Source organism: Centruroides vittatus, unplaced genomic scaffold (genome assembly GCF_030686945.1).
Source record: "Centruroides vittatus isolate TY-2023 unplaced genomic scaffold, ASM3068694v2 scaffold_2003, whole genome shotgun sequence".
In the NCBI taxonomy this organism is placed as follows: domain Eukaryota; kingdom Metazoa; phylum Arthropoda; class Arachnida; order Scorpiones; family Buthidae; genus Centruroides; species Centruroides vittatus.
In genome coordinates, this window is record NW_027122686.1 from 43,112 (window position 1) to 66,371 (window position 23,260).

General features: G+C 26.7%; 1 protein-coding gene across 1 annotated transcript in view; it reads right to left on the reverse strand.

Annotated features, from left to right (window-relative positions):
* The window catches only part of LOC136987426 (uncharacterized), a 77,512-nt gene that overhangs the window by 42,482 nt on the left and 11,770 nt on the right, over positions 1 to 23,260 (reverse strand). Inside the window, exons 6-16 of the mRNA XM_067285161.1 lie at positions 18,105 to 18,251; positions 17,791 to 17,945; positions 17,331 to 17,655; positions 17,044 to 17,220; positions 16,458 to 16,541; positions 15,702 to 15,836; positions 13,593 to 13,709; positions 8,287 to 8,534; positions 7,937 to 8,214; positions 7,596 to 7,865; positions 3,064 to 3,346 (exon numbers count right to left, since the gene is read on the reverse strand). Coding sequence (XP_067141262.1) covers positions 3,064 to 3,346; positions 7,596 to 7,865; positions 7,937 to 8,214; positions 8,287 to 8,534; positions 13,593 to 13,709; positions 15,702 to 15,836; positions 16,458 to 16,541; positions 17,044 to 17,220; positions 17,331 to 17,655; positions 17,791 to 17,945; positions 18,105 to 18,251 — 2,219 coding nt within the window. The remainder of the gene's footprint in view (positions 1 to 3,063; positions 3,347 to 7,595; positions 7,866 to 7,936; positions 8,215 to 8,286; positions 8,535 to 13,592; positions 13,710 to 15,701; positions 15,837 to 16,457; positions 16,542 to 17,043; positions 17,221 to 17,330; positions 17,656 to 17,790; positions 17,946 to 18,104; positions 18,252 to 23,260) is intronic.

Here is a 23,260-nt window from a genome sequence, read left to right on the forward strand (position 1 = left end):
CCATTCAATATTAACCTCAATCTTTCATAAATAGTAGAAAATAAACAAAATTCATTTGGATTACATGTAATTCAGATAAGCACAGATTTAGATTAAGAAGAGTATCCTGTATATATTAAATATAAAATATTCTTTTAATTTTATAAAATATTTTTTGCATGATAAACTCCTTTCACTCACTGTTCAACAGTAATTTTTTATGACAACCAAAGCATGTAATATTTGCATTTTCTATATACAGTAGTTCTATATAATATACTAGCTGACCCGGCCACGCGTTGTTGTGGCTCAAAATGTATCTATTATAAATGTATAACGTTTCCCCCGTGGGGTGAATTTCAAAAAATCTTTTCTTAGTGTACAGTACATTCTCTTGACGTACCCTATTAAAATGCAATCAAAAACGCGTCTAAAATAGTATAATAAAAGCAGAGTTCTACACAGTAAGCCTTAATCCTGTCCCTCTCCCCGCTGGGGAATATCGAAAAATCCCTTTTTAGTGTATATTCTGTTGATGTACCCTATTAAAACGCAATCAAAAATGCATCTAAAATAGTATAATAAAAGTCAAGTTCTTCACAGTAAGCCTTAATCCTGTCCCTCTCCCTCGCAGGGAAATATCGAAAAATCCCTTTTTAGTGTATATTCTGTTGACGTAACCTATTAAAATGCAATCAAAAATGCAAAAACTGCATGTAAAATAGTATAATAGAAGCCGAGTTCTTCACAGTAAGCCTTAATCCTGTCCATCTCCCCCAGTAGGGGGAATTTCGACATGTATATTATATAAGAACACGTGCGTATTCGAATGCAACGTTGTGTCAAAATTTCAAAGGAATCGGTAGGAACAAACAAACGTTATATTTTATTTATATAGATAGATAGAAAATGATCTGCTTTAGTCCATCCTCACAGAAAAGCATAATGCCTCACAGAAAAGCAAACGTAGGTCGTGAGTTAGTGCCATCTGTTGGACATAAAAGCCTTAATCCTAGATGTTATCTTTTAATTTATATGAATGTTTAACGGAATAATATATAGCCTATGTCCACCCTGAAGGTCCATTCTAAATATTGGTGAAAGAATTTTTGAAATCGGATGAGTAGTTTCGGAGATTACCTGTTACAACCAAACTTAGTTACCTCTTTATATATTAGTATAGAGTATAGATATAATATTTACGCATATGCAGATGTTTGTTATCATTAACTGACTTCATTATATTTAAATTAAAATTATTACAGAAATATTCTTACTAGCTCAAAAGTTAAGTCATCAAACATATTAATGGACACAGTGTGAAAGAAATGGCATAATTGTAATAATAAACACTTTAAATTGATAATTAATTACAGAACAGTTAGGTTAACATTCTAAGACAAAGATGTGAAATAAACCAGAACAGAATAAATAATGTAGAGATTGGGTGACATGAAAACATTATTAACATGCAATACAACACATGTCAAAATTTTTCATGTCAAAGTGTTAAGATAACATTTAAGTACACTATTTTTCAGGCAATAAAATGTTTTATTGCCTGAAGAAATTTGAATTAATAGGTGAACACAAAGAATTGAAACTGCTTTTAAGCAGGTTTTAATTTTTTCTGTTCGCTGAAGAACAGAGGAACAATACTAAAAAATCATTAAGAAACTATTATTTGATGGAATCATTCTTTTTCTTCAAATAATGAACTGATACAAAAGCTAATAATACAATAATTAAAGATATATTATAATATTTCTTTATGTTATATAAAAGTTGGCTCAAAATTTACTTCTAATTTACACATAACAATATTTATTAGTAAAATCTCTTTCAGTCCAAAGATATTCACAGGAAGAGGCCAGGAGGAATAATTACCTCTCCTTCTTGAAATTTGCTTTTATTGAATAACAATTTTATAGGTATATATATTTGGATATAAATCTTCATTATATAAATAAGGTTTATATCCACATATGACTGTTTAACACATCTTAAACAAATTAAGTATAATATAAAAAACAAAAGAATAGTATTATTGGTAATTCTTTCTTATATTATAAGTATTATCATATGAACTGTACAAATATTAAATACAAGAAACAAAAATTAACCAGTAATTATATATATATTATATATATATACAAGATAGTTCATTTTAATCAATCCATTGGATTAACTCAAAAAGTATACATTCTACAAAAAAATTCATTACACCAAAATTGTTAAATTTTACAATGTTACTTTACAAAGATAATGTACAACAAACTTTACAAGATAATGTTACAATTGGCAAAAATAGGGTAAACTTCATTTTCTTAAATAGGTGTCTCCATTTTTTATTACATATTATGATTCTACATAAAAAATAAACAAGGTATTATTATTTGGTGGAATCAAGATCAACATCTCTTTATCACAAGCTCGATGTCCTTAACACACTGTGGCACAAGCTTTTGTATCAGTTCATTATTTGAAGAAAAAGTCCATCAAATAATAGTTTCTTAATGATTTTTTAGTATTTTTCCTCTTTACTTCAGCGAACTTCACAGATATCCATAGATGTGTAAAGGCACTGTGATGGATACACAAAACTGCAAACACTCATAACTTCTAATAAGAGCATCTTTTGAAAAAAATGTTTTCAAAAGCTTGTTTACTTTTTTATATAGAATCATAATATGAAATAAAAAAATGGGGATACTCATTTAAGAAAACAAAGTTAATTCCATTTTCACCAATTTTAGCACTAAGTTGTGGCTCCTGTAAAATTTAACAATATTGGTATATATTGTTAAACTTTACAGGGGCCATTGAGTATCCCAATTTTTTTGTTGTATATTAGGATTCTATATAAAAAAGTAAACAATTATTTTTTTATATAAATTTTTTTTATAGAATGTATGATTTTTGAGTTAATCCAATGGATTGATTAATATGAACCACCCTGTATAATTAAAAGTTCTTTACACTTTTAATGAATATTACCATCATTTACCAGTATTAGAAAGAAATATCCTTAGACACTTGCTTAATAGTAAAATTCACTTATATCCTATTTCACAAATTGCATACCTATAATCAAGAGTGAGGTGTTGTGTCTGGTCCCCAACATTTTCAGAAGCATCAATTTTGATACGAGGGGAAAATATATTTATGGCATTGCTTCCCCATGTTAGTGGTAATCCCATGGATGTAGGTACATGATGATATGATTCTCCTATTTTTAGAGTGCGTGTATAATCATATTGTATACCTTTACGTAGTGATTCTCCAATGTTCTGATTAGAAATCCAGTGGTATTGAGTAGTTAGAAAAGAGAAGATACCATTGAGAGTAACAAAAGCAAGTTCATTTCCTATTAAAATAATATTATATTAATGAATACATTTCAGTAGTTCAATAATTTCATTATTTTGTTGAGTATTATCAATTTAAATAAAACTAATTACTTTACTATTATTAATAAATTTAAACAATTTTTAATTTTAATGTTATTTTAATTCATGTCTAACTTAATCAAAAAATAAATAAAATAAAATGTTATATATAAACAAAACAAAAATAAATAAGAATTTGAAAATTTTATTTATATAATAACAAGATTAAAATAGATTTCATGTTTATAAAATTTATCAATACTAAACTTATTTACACAGTAAAATTTGGAGTGATCATAAATCTTCAAAGTTAAAATTGGAATTTAATTTCAAGAATCATATGGCTATTGTTTTATAATCTCACAGATTTTAACTGATAACCTTTGAAATAATTTTTTTTATCATACTTTATAATTTCCTGAATTGTTGTTATAAACAATAATCATACATACTTGCATATGCCACCCAGAATAAAATATTGTACAAATGAAAAACAAAACATTTCTGTATGTTTGAGAAGTTTATGAGTTATTGTCATACTATCTATCCAAATTTCATTCTTGATTTATGAGAAAACAAATTAATCACTATGAAGTTAATTTGATTTTACTACCATTGATCAATGTGATTAACGTGAGGCCAATCTTTATACTGTGGAAATTTAAAATATATTACTAATCAAGTTATCTTTATGAAGGAATGGCTCACTAATACAGTGGGTTAGGTCCAAACTACTGCTTTACACCAGTAGTTTGGACCTAACCCACTGTATCTCTGAAACAGTCTTTTTTTCACTTTCCAGTAGGCTACATATAAAAGCTTAAAAACATATTTACACTATTATTTATTAAATATGAGTAATAGTGCTAGGTATAAAAAAATATGCAAAAATAGAAATTATATATAAAAAAAAAATACTGAAAAAATCTTAAGAGCAAAGCAAGTACTGAAATTAATAAACATGAACAGAATTAAAGTTGCTCCCTTTGGAAACTGACTTTGTTGGCTGTTGTGATGACTGGAAAGTAAATAAGAAGAACAATATTTAAAATTTGATGAATAATTTAAAGAACATCTAATCACATTTAATCTGATGCTGAAATTAAACATTTTAGCAAATTTTAATTAATAAATTAAAATGAACAGACAATAAAATCACACTAAATTTGACATTAAAATTTGATATATTAGCAATTTTTTCAGGGGAAAAAGAATCAGATGAATTCTAGACTGACTCATCTTCAAAAACCAATTTCTAAAAGTCAAAATGGCAGTTGATTTAGCATAAACAAGTATTTTTTACTTAGAATCATGTAAACTGTGTTTGAAAACTTTGTATACTATAGCACCATCTAAGAATAATGATAAAAACTTTCATAATTATAAAGTCATTTTATCATTACAAGTAAACTAAGTAAACTTACTGAATAATAAAAATAATTTTACATAATATTTTTTCAATTAAAATATAAATAAAATTATATATAAATTTTGTTTCTATTTTAAACCGTTTTGCCATCGACTGGCTTTCATCTAAAATTGCTAGTCAAGCCAATCCAATGATTGCTGGGAGGCAACTCTAAATAGAATTGATAAGTGCCGTATTAGCAAAGTTCCGTAAAGCAAAAGTCCCTTAAAGCATGGCACATCTATAAATTCCTTTAGAAAGGAAGGAAATCTATAGGTGGCATTTTAAGTAAATTTTACATGTTTTAAATACAAAAAAACACTATATATATATTGTTTTTTAAAAGCAATAATGTGCAAATTCTAAAGAAAATTAATTGTGTAAAAGAAACAGAATTCTCATTATAAATAAAATAGTATTACAAAACAGATTAGTGTTTATCATTGTATATGAAGACATGACTAATTAAAATTACAGTAGAGCATCAATTATCTGAATGTCGATCAACCGAAACGTCAATTAACCGAAAACTTTCCAGTTGGCAAATTTAATCTTTGGCTATGTCTTGGGCTACTCCAATATTATTTTGTTGTTGTGTGTGTTTTAGCTGGCAGCACTGGTGTGACCATGAGAGGCTACTTAATGATGTGCCAGGATTTTCAACGTGGGATAGGTTAATATAGTTATTCGTACATAATCGGTTATCCAAAAAATTGATTTTCCGAACAACTCCAGTCCCCAATTAATTTGGATAATCGATGCTCTACTATATATGAATTTTAAATCCTATTCCGACAATTTTACATTAAAGAATATTTTACTTTGTTATCCTTATCAATATCTTATGCCATGTTTTGTTTAATACACATCAATGCTATGATGTAATCAATTTCTTAATAAATAAAAAAAATCTTACAAAAATACAAAATACACAACTGAATTTGAATTTCCAAATTTTCGTATCTTTGAATATAAGTCAGAATTTGACAATTTAACTAAATTAAGAATGAATCAAATGAATTGGAAAAAATTTGACAAAAAATTTTGATTTACTTATATTTAAATAGATACGACTGGATTTTACACACATACACACATGTACTTATACAAGTGTACATAGAATTAAAATATAAATTGAAAAAAGAATTCACAGGAAACTGAAAATAACAATAATTTGCATAATAATTATTATTTATTAATTTAAAAAAAAAAAAATTATCAATTTATAATAAATTATTATAGAAACAGTTGAAAGGTCAATAATTGTTAATAAATGATAATATGAAATATATAATGATACAGAATTCAATAAATAAAATGAAGTAATTGGTTAAGATTAGTTTAACAAATATACTAAAGAAATAAAAGAACAGAACATTTAAAAAAATATACAGTAGAGACTCGTAAATCAGAACCCCGGCAATCGGAATCGCCGGTAATCGGAACGATTTTCAGTCGGACTGTGTCGTGCTGAATCGAACGTTTTTGATACTAAATTTACTTCTAAAGTATAATTTTCATGTTTTTATATTCTTCAATATATTTATTTTGTTTGTACAAAATGCAGAAATAATTTTTAACGATATGATAGCCTCGATTATTATTATAAAAATTTTCGTTAGGCTTAAAATCGATGAAAATTCAACACAAAGCGACATGCAACGGAGAAAAATTCAACACGAAGTGACATGCAATGGAGAAAAATTTGAACATCAGACAAGTTAATATATTTTTTCGTACATAATCGGTTATCTGAACAAATGACTAATCTGAACAACCCCAGTCCCCAATTGATTCCGATTTTCGGTTCTCTACTGTAGTATTAGAAAAGAAAAAAACTAAAATAATCTTAAAAGTGGAATCATACCCATATCCCATATCTGAATAATTAATTATTACAGATAAAATGGGGTTAACATAAAACTGGAAGAGAGTATATTAATAACCAATTTTTAGACAGACTTCAAGCAGTCAGAAACTAAAAGGTTAAAAAAAAAAAAAATTTACTTTAAAAAAAAATACATGTACAGTATTGCCAAGAAAAAATTGTTTTGAAAAATTATGAAAACTAATTTGCAATAGAGAGAATTCAGCTATTTTATTTTATTTAATTTCTTTATTCAAAACTATACCAATGATATCAATATCTGAAATTCATTTACTTTTGAACTGAATATTAGTTCTGTTTGAAAGTAAAATTTCATGTATTTTTTTTTCTTTGAGTAAAAGTGATGATAAATCAGTAATAATTCCATTTTCTCTACTTAAAATAATGCTTAAAATAAACTTTCATTTATAAATTATTTTTATTTGTATTTTATTTATATATTTTATTATATTATTTTTATTAAAAATAAAAGTTTAAAAAATAATAATGAAGAAGTTTCAATACTCTATTTAAACAGAGAACTTTTTAAAAATCTTATGAATGTTTTTATATAATATTTCAATAAACAATACAAAGCTAATTTCTATTGTATGAAATATATAATGATTTTAATAACCATAAGTTTTTAAAATTATTGAAGAATCAATATGTTACATTTGGAAATTAGAATCAATATAATCTATTGAACTAACAAACTATTATAAATATAAATATTTCATTCCTAAATATCCTTAGAAAAATATTTTCTATAAGTTTCAAAATCAAAAATCTTATTTAGCTATTTCTGCCTGTTTTCTATGTTACTATGACTTTTACAAACTGTAATGCTAAATGATTAAGGTAAAATGTAAAATAATTACAGAATTTATAAACTGAATATTAATTCAAGCAAAATATTAAAATATTTAATATTGTTTAAAATATAACTTACCAAATATTTTTAAATAGATTTCTAGAGATGGTTTTTGTTTTACATTAGCATCAAGAAATTGTTTAACTACTTTTCTTAAATTATCTGCAACTTTTTGATCAGGATAAACAAATGATAATTCTTCACCACCAAAATTTGATACTACTGGAATGAGTCCTTTTATTCCTAATTTTCTCACAACTTCAATAAAATTCGTAATTACCCATTGACCAACATTTATATTAGAATCTGAAAGTTGTCTTCTAATCCAAATTCCAAATTCTTCCCAATCTACAATAAACAACCTTTATTAATATATTTTATTACTATTAAGAATATGTTTGCTAAACAAATAAACATACTTTTTGCAGTTATGCCTGTTTCGAAAAGATTATAATATTTGTTGAAAAGTTGGACTGTATAATTAAAAGTGGAAGAATATGGTAAGGCACTGAGTGTTTCAAATATCACTTTATGTTCATATTTTGATCCAAAGCCTCTCATTTCTTTTGGTAAAAAGTGGAAATCATAAAAAGAAGAGTCTCGATATGAGCGTGAATGATGAATAGGACTACAACGAATATCTTCAAGATAAATTCCTTCTGTTTTAAAATGTTCTTTTAATTTATCAGCAAAAGTGCTAAGAGAAAAGAATTATATCATTATTACTCTATAAAGAAAAGAAATGTTAGCATTAAATAAATAGAAGTACTCAGTTTTAGTTGATCCAACATGTTCTTGTTCTATCATTTGGACATCTGATGCAATGTAGCACTTTACTTGTATACTTTTTTCTTCTCTTAACAAAAGTGCTATTTCTTTTGCTAGATCATCATCATCGAATAAATTAACTAACACATCATAAGCAGCTAATCGAACTCCTACTGCACGAGAAGTATCTCTCATTAAATGAGTAAGTTTTTTGTGGATGTAATTGTTTGGTTTCATTCTGTACATTGCCTAAAAACAAATGGTTAATTATTAAATTAATAAATTAATTACTGCATAATTATCAATAATAATTTTAGCATTTTATATTCCTTATTCTCAATTCCTTCAATTCAAATTCATCTAATTACAGAAGTTTTAATTTTTATTAAAAAGCATTTATTTACTATTGGATTCTATTACTATCATACTTTAGTATTATTGAATCTAAATATTAATATGTTAATGTTTATCAAATAGAGGCCCTTAAATTGGGTCCAATAAGGATTATTATTGGGATGAGATAATTATAATGTAATATACTAATATCAAGGTGTAGACTTTATGCCTATCAGTGGCGTGCCGTCATTGGAAGCGATGGAAGTGCCGATTCCACCTTCCAATGACTTTCCCTTGAATTTTATAAAATATAAATTTTCATATTTTAACGTACTTTGAATTAATTAAAATTAATATTTTATTATAACTGCATTATGTATCTTTTACAAATTTCTATACTACATGTGAAAAAAAACGATAAGATTGCTATTGTATAGTCGAATAATTCGGTGGCGGAAGGAATGTCGAAACCGGGTCAGTCTCCAATCAGCCAGATTATATAGGCATTAGCACATGCGGTTTACAGTGCACCAACCTCACCCGGTTTAGCTGGTAGAAGCGACACACTCGTAAAGAGTACAGCTTTATATCCCGGAGCGGTTGTGGGCTGTTATCCGCCTGCCTGTCAACTTCCAAGCAGCCAGATTATAGGCATTGGCGCATGCGCTTTACATAGCACAAACGTCACAGTTTAGCTGGTAGAAGCGACACACGCGTAAAGAGTACGCGACTTTATATCCCGGAGCGGTTGTGGGCTGTTAGCCGCCTGCTAGATATTCGGCCACCCTCGCCCGATTATGTGAATAACGAGGAGACTAGATCAACGGCAAGCAACCCGCGGGCCAGCTACGGCTGGCGAAAAGTTTCTATCCGGCCCGCGAGATCTTTAATAGATTATTAAATTGGAAAAATAACTAATTAATAGTTATTTTTCCAATTCTTTGTAATTTTCGAAAACGATAAGAGAAATAAATGTAGTAATTAACTTTTTATTTATTTATTTCATATTTGCAGACTAAAAAAATTACGAGTCACAAGAAGGCGTCAATTAACTACTACGGCACGAAAAAAAACGTAAAATTTATTCTGGCCCATGTTATAAAAAGGGTTGCCCACCCTAGACTAGATTTATAACAACCCAACCGATAGGAGTTTACTGGCACGTTTTTATGATAGTTCTGTATAGTTGACAGGAGTTTTAAAAAACTCCATTAAAATATTTGATATATTTATTCTGCTTTATTCCGCTCTCCCATCTTATATTACTTACGGATTTCAATGTTAAACCGGTGATATTACGATTTAGTATGTCCCATCTGTAAGGGGATGCAAAAAAAACGTGTACAATTCTAGTACAGTGTTAAAAATTAACTGTTACTTTGGCAGCATCATTTACAACCAAATGTAATGAATGAGACGTACAGTACATACAATGGTACAAAAAAAAAAGCTCTAGAATTTATTTTCCTTAAATTTACGATTTATATATCCGTTGTCATAAAAATTTGTCTTTCCACTGTTTTCCCAAGACTACAGATATTCAGGTACAAAGTAACTGGTTTCGACTTATTTCTACTTAAGAAGTGACTAAATAATTAAGAGATTAGGGAATGGGGACATAAATAAAACCCTGTTGAAAGAGCCAGAATTTTACTTCAACAAAAGCTTAACAGAACCAATCACTCGCTCAGTACAGTGGGAAACTGATTTCCGTGTACACCTGGTATTAAAACGAATTAGTTAGAAAACGAATGACTATTAAGTTTAACATAGTTCGATTTTTACAGCTACGGTGAGAAACGTTTAAAATTTACAACAGCCCCGTGGCGTCCTTTGAGATATACTAGTGATGCGACAAAAGAGGCATTTGACATTGACCGGTATCGGCACCCTCGGGATTTGGCACGCACACACTCACTACACACCTACCTGGACCGTCACTAGTTCCATCCATTAGCTACTCGTATCAAGATATTTGACTAAGTAGATTGTTTTAAGATTTAAAAAGTAAAGAATATTTTATGTTATTTTTATGTACATTTCTTTACAAAGCTATATTTTAATTATAATTTTCTTTAAAAGTATATTAATACAATCGAACAATACATTGTACCAGGTATGTATATCCACCGCACATTTTATTTCACCGAGTAAGTTTTTATAATTTATTTTTAATTTTAGCCCTTATATCATGGCTAGCGATTCAGAATGTAATTGTGATATTAAAAATACATTTAGAGAAGTCTACAGTTTTTACTGGCTTATCGAACAAATGAATACAAATGGACCCTAGACCAGTAATTCTTAACAGGGGGGCCGCGGCCCCTGGGGTCCATAAGAAGTTTGCCGGGGGCCGCCAAATTATGCAAAATTTCCTTCAGAATATAATAAAAAGAAAATTGATGTATAATCCGAATATCGTACTGAAAAGTGAAATAAGAAAAATAAAGTTTTCCTATTTAGTTTTTATTTATTTATTTTGTATTTCTTCCTACATACAACTTTGTTAGTACAGAAGAAATAAATGTAAATATGCTACTTACACCGCAGTATTTACTTCTTTTATTCCAAAGCAATTTTAAGAAACTATTAATGCTTGGAATTTTAAAAATAATTAGGAAAAATAGTAGGCTTTGAAAATTTAAATATTTTTGCAAAAGATATGCAAAATCCTTACGACAAGTGGGCGTTTTAGTTTTAGTTTAGTTTTAGCATCGACATTGGATCGATTTATCGACATGTTTCTTATTTTATTTTCTGTTAAAAATTAATGAGTTTTCATGTTTAATTGTGAAGTTTGAATGTTATTTAAATAGATAATGAAATAATAAAGTTATGATTTACATTTATTATATAAAAAATAAAGCAATAATAAAAAAATCAATTTATTATAGATAAATTATCAAATTATCAAATATAAATTATTATTAAAAAATGGGGGTCACAAAAAAATTATGAAATATTTAATGGGCGGCGATTATAAAAAGGTTAAGAACCACTGTCCTAGACCATCACTGACGCGCAATTAACTGATTGCCCCTGGAAGTCGGCTTCTTACAGAAACACAGCTTCCCTGTCATCAAATGTCACGGCACACCACTGATGCCTATTGTTTATTATAAACAAAATAAATTCTCTGTATTTTAAAGTAGTTTTAGTGAGATAATTTTGAAAAAAGATCTAAGAATTAAAAGTAGCTATAATTTTAATAATAAATATATATATTATATTAATAAATTATAATAAATTAAATTTTTATCATCATTGTGAAAGCATTATTTTAAGCAACATGTAGATATTGTCAAAAATGAAAAAAAAATAAAAATAAATCAAATTTTAAAATTGCTTTAACCTTGTTTCTAAAATTATTTTAAAGCTGAATATTAGCAGCTTGAGTTAAATAAATCCCTAAATTCATAATTGAAACGAGGATGTATTGCAAAAAATCCCAGGCATTGCCTAGCTTATTTTATGTAGAATATGTGAATTCAGACATCTTTTTGAATACAGATATTCCAAATTACACAAGTCTTAAATAAACCTGTCATCTTAAAGCAACTATTATTATTATTAAATAATTAATTTTTTTATTTGATTTTCATGGTGTTCTACTTTTATACAAGCTTCAGAATGTTTGTCATTTTTGATTTAATAGCTATCTTGCAGTGGCATGCCATTCATAGAAGCTGCCAAAACACCACTTCCCTTGTATTTTCTAAAATATAAATACATATTTATGTTTATGTTCATTATTTATGTTCATTATTTTCATATTTTAATGTACTTTGAATTAATTAAAATTAATATTTTATTATAATCACATTATGTATTTTATTACAAATTTCTACACATGTAAAAAACAATGATAAGATTCCTATTGTATATTCAAATATAAATTCGTATATGCATACTCCCAATAGAAGTGCTGTATTGTTGAATATGGTACAGCTTCCACAGCGAAAATATTTGAATCGTGTAAAGCAACCAGATTATATGCATTCATGCATGTGTTTTACAGAGCACCAACCTCACACAGTTTAGTTCATGGATGCTACACACTAAAATATCGTATAACACTTCCAATGATTCTATCTGGGGCTGGTACAGCTTCCCTATCATCAAGTGTCACTGCTATCTTATCAAATGCAAGAACATTTTTTGTAAATTTTGCAAATTCTATTGGTATTAATTAAAACAATCATAAATGTTTTTTTTAATTCTTGATATATTGAATTTTCAGACGCTTTATTTAATTGATAAAAGAGAACAATTCTGATAAAAATAAATTATAAAATGTTTTTTATTTTTTAGATATTTTTAGTTATTTATTCATTTAAAAATTCATTAAATGTGTTTTTGTGAAATTAACATAAATTATTATTTTATTAATATTTATTATAATATTATTTTAAAATAATAAACATTAAAAGTAGAAAATGTTTATTATAAATATTATAATAAACATTTTCTACCTTTAAATGAGATTATTAGTAACTGATATTGATAAAAATTAAAATTATAAAATAAAATTTTATTATTATTATTATTATTTTTTATTTTATTTTACTAATTTGTAACAAACTGTAATCAATTTACAATAGCAATCAAAGAACTATTTTTGTTTTTAAATATTATTTGGAATTCTACTCAGTTTTGCTAAGCCCTTTGTACTATATAAAGATTTTTAAAAAAAGAATACTATCTAATATTCAAAACTTCAATAACTACAATAGCCATCAACATTATTAATCTATTATTATTTTTTCAGGTGTTTACTAATATTTCTTTTATCTGAATTTGATCAATTTCTAAAACAAATTTTACAAATTAAAACTAAGTGTTATTAACTTGTTATAAGTAAATATGAATTACAAATTTCAAATCATTTAAGATATAACATAATTAATTTGATACAAAAATTAAAAAAAAATTGAAATTCTGAATTACTTCCAATAATAATAAAATTCTTACTTTAATAGCAGCCACAGATACTTCTAATGATGTTTCTTTACCAGCTGCACAAGAATATAATTGCTTAACAACTGTATTATGAGCAACTCTGGCAGTATCACCAATGTTTCCAATTGTCTAAATATAAATAATAAATTATTATTATAATAACTAAAATATTATTATTGCTCATCTTTCACTGTAATATTATATAATTCATTACAAAGTTTTTAAAAATCATATAAAAACTTTTAAAATAATTTAATTATTAAATTGTTCATATGACTGTAATTTGTAAGTATGAACAATATATTGTTATTAAAATTTAAAAAAATCAATTACATAAAATAAATACAATTTATTAAAAACCAAACACAGAAAATCATATTTTTCAATAACATTAATTTTATTACTATTAAGATGAAATAGTAGTTAATGTATGTTTTAATTATAAAAATAACCTTTAATTCAAATAATTTAAATTTATCTTTGATAAAATGAGATAGTTTATTCTTAGTCTTATGTGTTATCTTTATTTTAACTTAAGAATTATCTTTGATTTGTCTCTTAATTTTTAATTCAGGTTATTTGGGAGATTATCTGTGACTGGCTGTGATGGATTACTGCACATTGTACTTGATTTACACTTTTTGCATTTTTCCATATATGCAGAATTTACAGCTTCTAAATGGAAAACTTTTTCACTGGGAGATTCTCTGTTAGATTCTGATGGGAGAAAAGTGAAAGCATTATTAAGATTGAAAATTAATTAATTTTGAAAATATTAGGATTGAGCAGTTGTTAGGATTGAAAGGAGAATTTGAAGTAAAGGACAGTACGGCTGCATTAATTAAAATGAATTGTAATTTGAACTTTAATTTGAATGATTTTCTAGAGTGTATCCAAGCGTAGGTGTTTAATATAGATAAGAATTTGGCTGATTCAGATATGTGCATTGAAAACCTGGAAAAGGATGGCAACTATGGTTTAGGATCTTTAGACGATATTGTGAACAATTCTGAATCTCAATTAAAAGCAATTTTTGCAGTTGGTGTGTTTCAGCAGATGAAATATTACTATTATTATTCAGGTGTTAAAGAGTCTCATGGCAACAGAGCAAGTCAGATCCTTATTATCGAATACGAATCTGACTTGCTCTGTTGTTTTAGATATATTTAAAAATGCTCTCAAAATTGATTTTAGCCATGTTTAGACAGGTGAAGAGAGAACCAGAGAGACCTAAACTTATTTTCTGTAGTTTTTTGAATTTAGAAATAAGATGAGTAAAAACTACCTGTTAACCCACTAGTTTGGAACTATACTGGTGTGCTTAATAAATCTTTGTTGTTTTGGTCTTATATTCAAGACTATGATACACTTTTTTTTCTTTCTTGAAACATGGTGGGATGACCACACTACATTAGAGTTAGAAAAATATCTGTATTTATTAGAACTATTGCTTATGTCAAGGTTTTTGTTCACCAGGACAAAAATGTTCCTTCGTTGGAAAAGTTAAACAGTTGGCTACCTGAAAGTAAGCATTTAATATAGATAATTATGCAAGGGTTTTGCATATCTTGAGGCAATTATTTAATTGCGAATGGCCTTTTGAAACAAATAAGGATATTCAGATTTTGGCAATGTTAAAGGAAGATTTTTATAAATTTTGTGTTTATATTTTTATGGGACAGTGCTTCATTGTTCTGTTATATTTGCTATTAGTTCAGTGTGACTTTTCTGCTTTGGGAGATTATCTGTGACTGGCTGTGACAAATTATTGGACATTGTGCTTACTTTATATTTGTTGAATTTTTCCAGATACATTTTGCCTTATTTATTAATTTTCTTTGTTTGTTTGTTTCTAATTCTAACATTGTGTAAAATGGTCTCTATGGACATTTATTTAGGTTTTCTATGTGAGAAAAAAAATATAGGGGTTGTTTCAAAAATAGATAAATAAATTTAATTTTGTATCTCTTTTAAGCCAGCACCAATCCTGGACTAAAAATTTTTTCCACAGGCCAACTAGTAATAGTTTATGTCTTATACATAAATCTAAATGTTTTCAAACTTTATATATTTTTATACCTTAATTCTGCAGATTAACTACAGTGGCTAGTTCATTCTTACCTTTATAACTGTAAGAAGATATTCATTTTTGTCAGCTGTTGTGTAATCTGATGGGAATGTTACATCTTCTACATTGCAATCATCACTGATATATGATGTTAAATAACTAACTGCATCTGATACAGCTTGAGGAATCTATAATAAAAAAAAAGAATATTGCAACAATTTTCATTTTTTTTTTCTCATCAGTATTTCTCATTAAATTATGTATTTCAACTTTTTTACATATGAACTAATTTTAACAATGAAAAAATAATATTTTTGTATATTCCTATTATTTATATTAAAAAATTCCAAATTTCAATAAAAATTAGAAAATTGATATTTATTTGTTTCAAAAATTATAACTCTTATTTGTATTAAGAATTATAGTATTAACTCTTAATTATATTCATATCAATTTTTGATTTATGTTATGATAGCCTTTAATTGATTATGCATTGTTGATCAAGCATAAATCATTTACATCTATAAACTTTTCAAATTTGTGTACAATAAACTTTGTTTCAATGAAGTTATTTATTTTAAATATCCATAAAAACAAAATTAAAATTTATATACAGTATGAATAAAAGCAACAATAGCAAGATATGCAGATATTAGAAATGATATGAATCAATTCCAAAATTACAAAAAAAACTTGAAACAGTTTATATCAAAAGCAATATACAATGGTTGCAAGGGTAAATGAATAAAAATATATTTAAATTTAAATGATAAACTAAAGAACATAGTAATTAAGTAAAATAATATTACTTCAGAATGTTCCTGGTTATATTTGTAGATTGCAGTTCCAAGAGTTAACCAGCACAGTTTCATTTCTGTATGTTTACAGATTGCCTAAAAAATTATTTTTAATTATTATTATTAAATAAATTATTTTCCTGTAAGCCATTTTATAACATTTTATAAATGAATTTAATTAATTTAGATAATTGTTTATGATATGTATAATTAATAATAAAACAATTAAAACATACATGCAAATTTTACATTTTATATATATAAATGAGATGATAAAAAATATATGTACATATTCTATAATAATTTACAAATTTAAAAATTAATATACGATATCTGTAATCAAATAAAATAATCAATTTGAAAATGACCATTAATTTTAAAGGAAATAAACTGCAATTTATTAAGCATAAATTTAGATTCTCTTCTTTCTCAGTATTGAATTTTTTATTCAATGCTCACAGATAATGTAAGAATAAATCAAATAATTTAATAATTTCATTATAAACAATAATTACAAATGTTGATATCAGTTATTAAATAATGAATATAATTTTGAAATATGAGATTAATAAAGCATTTTAAAGTTTTGATTACTTACCAAAATTTCTTCAATATAAGTTGGATTTGGAATAGGCATATTTGTCAATGAAATAAGAACTAAATTCAAATACATTCGAGATATTTGATCCCGAACAACTAGATGTCTAAATCCTTTCATGCAAGGTCCTGTATTGCATTGTGATATGACATCTTTAAGAAATTGCAGTGCTAATTGCTTTAAATAAAAAAGTACACAAAAGATTATATAATTTTAAAATTATAAAAATTTTTATAGAAAAGTAAGAAGGTTAATTTGTTAAAATTATAAATATTTAGGAATCATACTTTTTGTACTTTATTGCATTTTGGTACATCTTTGATAAAATTACAAGCAGTCACTGAATCAATGAAAGGTATTAAATCTGTTGATTGTCTCACAAGATACAGAAGCTCATTGAAGAGGCCTACAGATCTTATTTGTACCTCCTCTTGACTAAATAATACTAAATTTGACAAAATATCTTGTGCATTTTGTAGAAAATCTGGAGGCTGTGTTGTTGGTTCTTCAATTTTTTCATACTCCATTTCTATTCCAGTAGCTCTCATCTCATTAAGTTGATATCTTTGTTTAAATAATGCTGATTTTGCTGATTCTAATGTAAGATGATATCTGAAATATTAAATACAAATGAATACTTTGCTTCAAATATATAAAATTTAAAAAGCTTTTAAATTCTTTTTAATTTAATCATGTATAGTTTATCAAAAATTTATCATTTACATTATTTATTTTTAAGATTCATACTTTATATTGGCTTGCACTGAAACTTCAGTATTTTTAGATGAATGTGGGAGAAGAATGTGCTTTTCATGGCAAGAGACTTTTTCTAATTTCATTTGGCCTGAATTAACATCATAATCACAATCAACACTGGATCTAATTAAAACTTGAGCAAAACTCTAAAACATAAATTTTGAATAAATATAACTTTTTTTAAAATTTAAATTAATAATCTAATTTAATATATATTATGATATTCTTAATAAAACAGAATGATTACAATAAATTCATATTTTATTACTCCAAAGTTAAATAAAAATTTCAAAATATAAACTCACAGTATTCCAAAAAAATGAAAATGGAGACAGTTTCCAATTTGGTTTGCTTGGGAATTGACACCTGTTTATGATTTTGTGTGAACTGTATTTCTGATCACTAATCGAATGTGTTTGCCTGGGACAGTTGCCGTGAACATCTCTTTGAGTCTAGTAAGTTTTAAAACAAACATTAAAATATATTATTTGTAATTAATTCTCTATATTTTATTAAAATATATTGCTTATATAAAAAAAATCAAGAAATTTATAAAACTAATCAAATAATTTAAAAAGCCAATGGGATCGGTAAAATTTTCAAATCTTAAAAAACTTTAAGTTAAAAACCAAGTAGAAAAAACTACTCTTTAAAATCCGACTTCGAGTGAGTCTGTGAAAAATTTACACAGACTTTTACCGACAAAAGAACGGAATCTCGATGGGATCGGTTGTCGGACCAAAACTGGCTGATATCTGCATGATACCGATTGATGAAAAAATATCACAGGCTCCAGGTATAGAATACTACGCACGTTACGTTGATGATATATTGATTATATATGACTCACAAATAACTTCATCTCAAGATATTGAAAGCTATGCAAACAGTTTGAGTAACAACTTAGAGTTCACCAGTGAAGAAGAACAAAATCAGGAATTAAATTACTTGGATATTACTATATTGAGAAAGGAAAACCGATTGCTATTCCGTAAGTACGAAAAATTATGTAATACAAAAAAGACTATTAATTACAAATCATATTGTCCCGTAGAAATTAAAAAAAACGTCTTTACTATGGACCTTAAAAAAATAGTGAACAGGACATCCTTACAAGAAGACATAGATAAAGAAATAAAACAACTTTTTAAAAAATATTTATTGAATGATTATCCAAAGAATTTATTATGTAAGTGGTACAATCAATTTGTAAATTACAGATATAATGTAAAGAATCATATTGATAATATTATATATGTTAAATTTCCATATGTACATAAACTTTATGAGAGATATAAATTAATTTTTAAACAGTATTCTATATGTATCGTGGCAAAACAAAAGAACAAATTGTTGAATATAGTTAATGTCATAAACAAAGATGATGCCAATATGTTAAACAAACTTGATGTTGCAGGTGTAATTTATAAATTATCTTGTACTTGTCCACAAACGAAGTCTTACGTCGGAGAAACCGGAAGGAAGTTAGAAGTACGTTTAAAAGAGCACGAGGCAGCAATAAGATTAAAAAGAGAAGAATTGCCGTCGTACCTACATCATAAAAATAATTTTTGTAACATAGACAGAAATAATATAAAAATACTTTATAAAGAAGAAGATTGTTTAAAACGTAGAATAATAGAACATTTTTGTATAAAAGAATATGCAAATTTAATCAATCTGAATGACGGTATGCAGATAGATGCATGCTGGGAAAACATCATCCGGCATAAAAGGAACGGAGGTTACCAAAACTCAACTACCCACTGATGAGGCTTGGCGAAATGCATTTGGGGAATAGAACCAATAAAATTATGAAAAAAGTATAGCATCTTTTCGTTTCTGTTTATTTGTTTTTAACTCACTCGAAGTCGGATTTTAAAGAGTAGTTTTTTCTACTTGGTTTTTAACTTAAAGTTTTTTAAGATTTGGAAATTTATAAATTAAGAAATGAGTATATATGTGTCTTTATATTTTACAAATCAAATTAGAAATTTTAAATAATTAAACTGTCAAATATCAGAAAAGTGAAATACATTTATTTTAACTTATTTATTAAATTATTTAAACATATGACATTTGTAATAGTTTTATCATTATTACTTTTTAAAATAAAAAGTATGACGTAACACATATGTCTGTAATAAATGTTTTCAATAAATTTAAAAAATTTTTTTAAAAAGTATATCTTAAAATTGAAACAATTAATAAGTTTCTATTATAAATTATTAAAAATTTAATTAATCTAATTAAAAAATGTAATCTTATAAACAGTTACAATAACCCCAAATTCACTTAAATATAATATAAAATCTGTTTTATTGGAACTCACTCTAGTATTTTGGGGAACCAAGCCAATCATCAAGAGATACACAATCACCTGATGATAAAATTTAATATAATTGGGCTGTAATTTTCAAATTGCAGACCTATACATTTCTGCTGTCTATCCTTTGTCAATCTCAAGAATGGAATTAGATAGATAAAAATCAAGACCAGATATGAAAAGCTTAGGGGCTGGAGGCCCTGATTAACTATATACAAATATCCAGTCTGGACCAGAAGTCCTGTGATTTCAATTCAAAATTTTCTTGAAAACAGAGTTAGATAGCATGACTCAATTGTTATCAGATGAAGTATAATGTATAGGAGCAAGACACTACTAAAGTCAAGACCAAATATGGAAAACTTAAAGGCTGAAGACTTGATTAACTATAGAACTTCTGGTCTGAATTAAGTTTTATGACTTTTTTTAAATTAAGAGATCATTAAAAAGTAGAGCCTGGCATTGTGACAATGTCACAATAAATAATTGCTCACTAACAATTTTTTCTACTGTTTTCATTAAAAAAAAGTGAAATACATTTAATTACTAATATTTATATTGTTAATTTATTTGAAGTATGCTAGATAAAAGCAGGGAAACAAAAGATATTATTGTTTCAATTATTAAAAATATCAATGCCATTGTTCATATATAGATAAATGCAAATACAGTTATGAATTAAATAAAAATTCAATCATGTTTAATTCTGTTTCTGTATTTTAGAAGCAGTTAGTAGAATTAAACAGTTAAATATTTAAAATCATTTATTTAAAAGATATGTTTTATAAATATTATATATTGTACAGGCCGTGAAGATGGAAAAGTAAAGCTTTCTGAAAACAACATGGCAAAATAAAAATCAAGATTTATAATTTAAGTACAGTAAACCTTGATTTATTATTTAATTACAAACAAACCATTATTTTTAAATAATGGTTTGTTGGTATAATTGTGGTGACATTGAGTTGTTTCACTGTTTAGAATAATATTCTTGATTAAGTTAAGATGATAATATTAATATTCTAGTAAAAAGAATTTGTTTTTGAGAATTATTGATATACTGGTATTTATTAATCACTACATTATAGACAGATTACTGTATATCAATTATTTAACTATTACTGAGCTGAGTGAGATAAGTTCATTTCTTTATGCTTAAATATCTTTGAATTTAAATAAACTCCTCCAAAACCACTTAACTAATCTCAACCAAATTTGGTATGGACATTAAGTCCAGATCAGTGAATGTTGTAGACCAGGGGTGGCCAACAAGTCGATCGCGATGCCAATTTTGGTCGATCGCTCGCGATGTCTTTGACTTAATGTGTTACACTTGTAACTGAACGCAACGTGTGCGTTCAGTTACACGCGCAAAAGCAACAATATGCATGCAGTTATGACTGGACTCGTAGAAAACACAGTCATTTAGCTTGAATATTTGATATTGTCATGCGGTAGCTTCTTTTCTTTAGTATTAACAATATTATTATTATTAATATTATTTATCCACGGTGACAACGTTGAGTTTCAATTTTTCATTTGTTTAAAATGTAAGTACCTGTTCTTTATGTTTTAAATTAAATTATGGCTTTTCTTACCTATCTATTTACTTGATAAGTGAGCGTTTTCGGCAACAAACCTCTATATTTTTGGATTTTTGGAAATACGTCAATTGAGAAAAATATCCCAGTATCACCAAATGTAGCAGATATATTTATTCCTGTTTCAAAACTACATACCTGTGTGAATTGGCATTTTCATACTTAAAGTTAACGAAGACTAAACATTCTGTCCTGACTGATTCCCATACTGAAGAATCATTATTATCTTTGTCAGGATATAACCTAATTATGTTTCCTTGGTAAAAGACGTGCAAACTCAGTCCTCCCATTAATGTAACGTAATAAAATAAATTCTAAATCTGTCTTCATCAGTAGCTAATTTGAATTAATAAATATTATTAATAATTACTCATGTTGTTTTAATTCCCCTGGACGTGAGTTTTTTGGCCCGTTAAATAATTACGTTGTTTTTTACGTAGGTAGATATACAGGGTGTTTCAGTACAAAGAGCACTCCCGCGAGCTATTGATAGATTAGCAAAAAATAAGTCTAAAAATCTTATATCATTCTTCCATGATAAATTTTCCTCGCCCAAAAAAAAATCGCGAAAGTAAAATCTTATAATCAAATTATCAGCCGTACTGTGCAGTTTTATAACAACTTTTTCAAGTTTACGAACAAATAGTACAACAATTTATACATTGCAATTGGTAAAAAAAAATTAAATTATATTTTAAGTTAATAAAAATCTATCTTGAAAGTGTCGAAAAATCGATTTTTTTTAGGTGCCGCCTGTATGGAATGAACTTGTAACTGCAAATATCAAAAGTTGGATCTGGAAATTTATTTTCTTTATGAGCCTATATCTTGAAAACTTAATAAGTGATTTAAAAAATAAAAAATAGTTTTGAACATATATTTTCCTTGTCTACCCATAGCTTGCGGGAGTACACCTCGTACTGAAACACAGTGTATAAACATAGTATGTATTTCACACCCCCCCTCGCCACTTAGACTATGCCTACGACAACAAGTCGATCGCGACACATTTTTAAGATAAAAAGTAGATCTTATGTACACAAAAGTTGGCCACCCCTGTTGTAGACTATTTGGAATCCTGATTAGATTGAGTCCTTGATGAATATCTTGGGAAAATTCTGCTATAGATTTAAGCTGGGACCAGAGCTGCAATAAACTTTTCGTAGGCCCTAGGCACTTTTTAATTTTTTAAATATAACCTTTTTCTTTTATCTTATTAAATTATTTTTGGATGCAAAACAGTAAAAGAATTATTGTTTCTGCAAAGGAGCAGAATTTAGTTTCCAGCTTCCTGCTTTTCTAATACAAATATTGCTCTCAGAATGTACTGTACTGTACATGTCTATCTTAGGATCAAATTCTGAAGGAGAATGATCTTTTTCAACATTAAATCACATTAAAAATTATTCAAGAACTAATTTGTCTGAAACAAAATTATCATATTTACTTGTACTTTCTGTAGAAAGTAAAATATTAAAACAGTTACTAGTTGAGGAAATTATTAAAGGTTTTTCATGCAAAAAGTGCAGAAAAG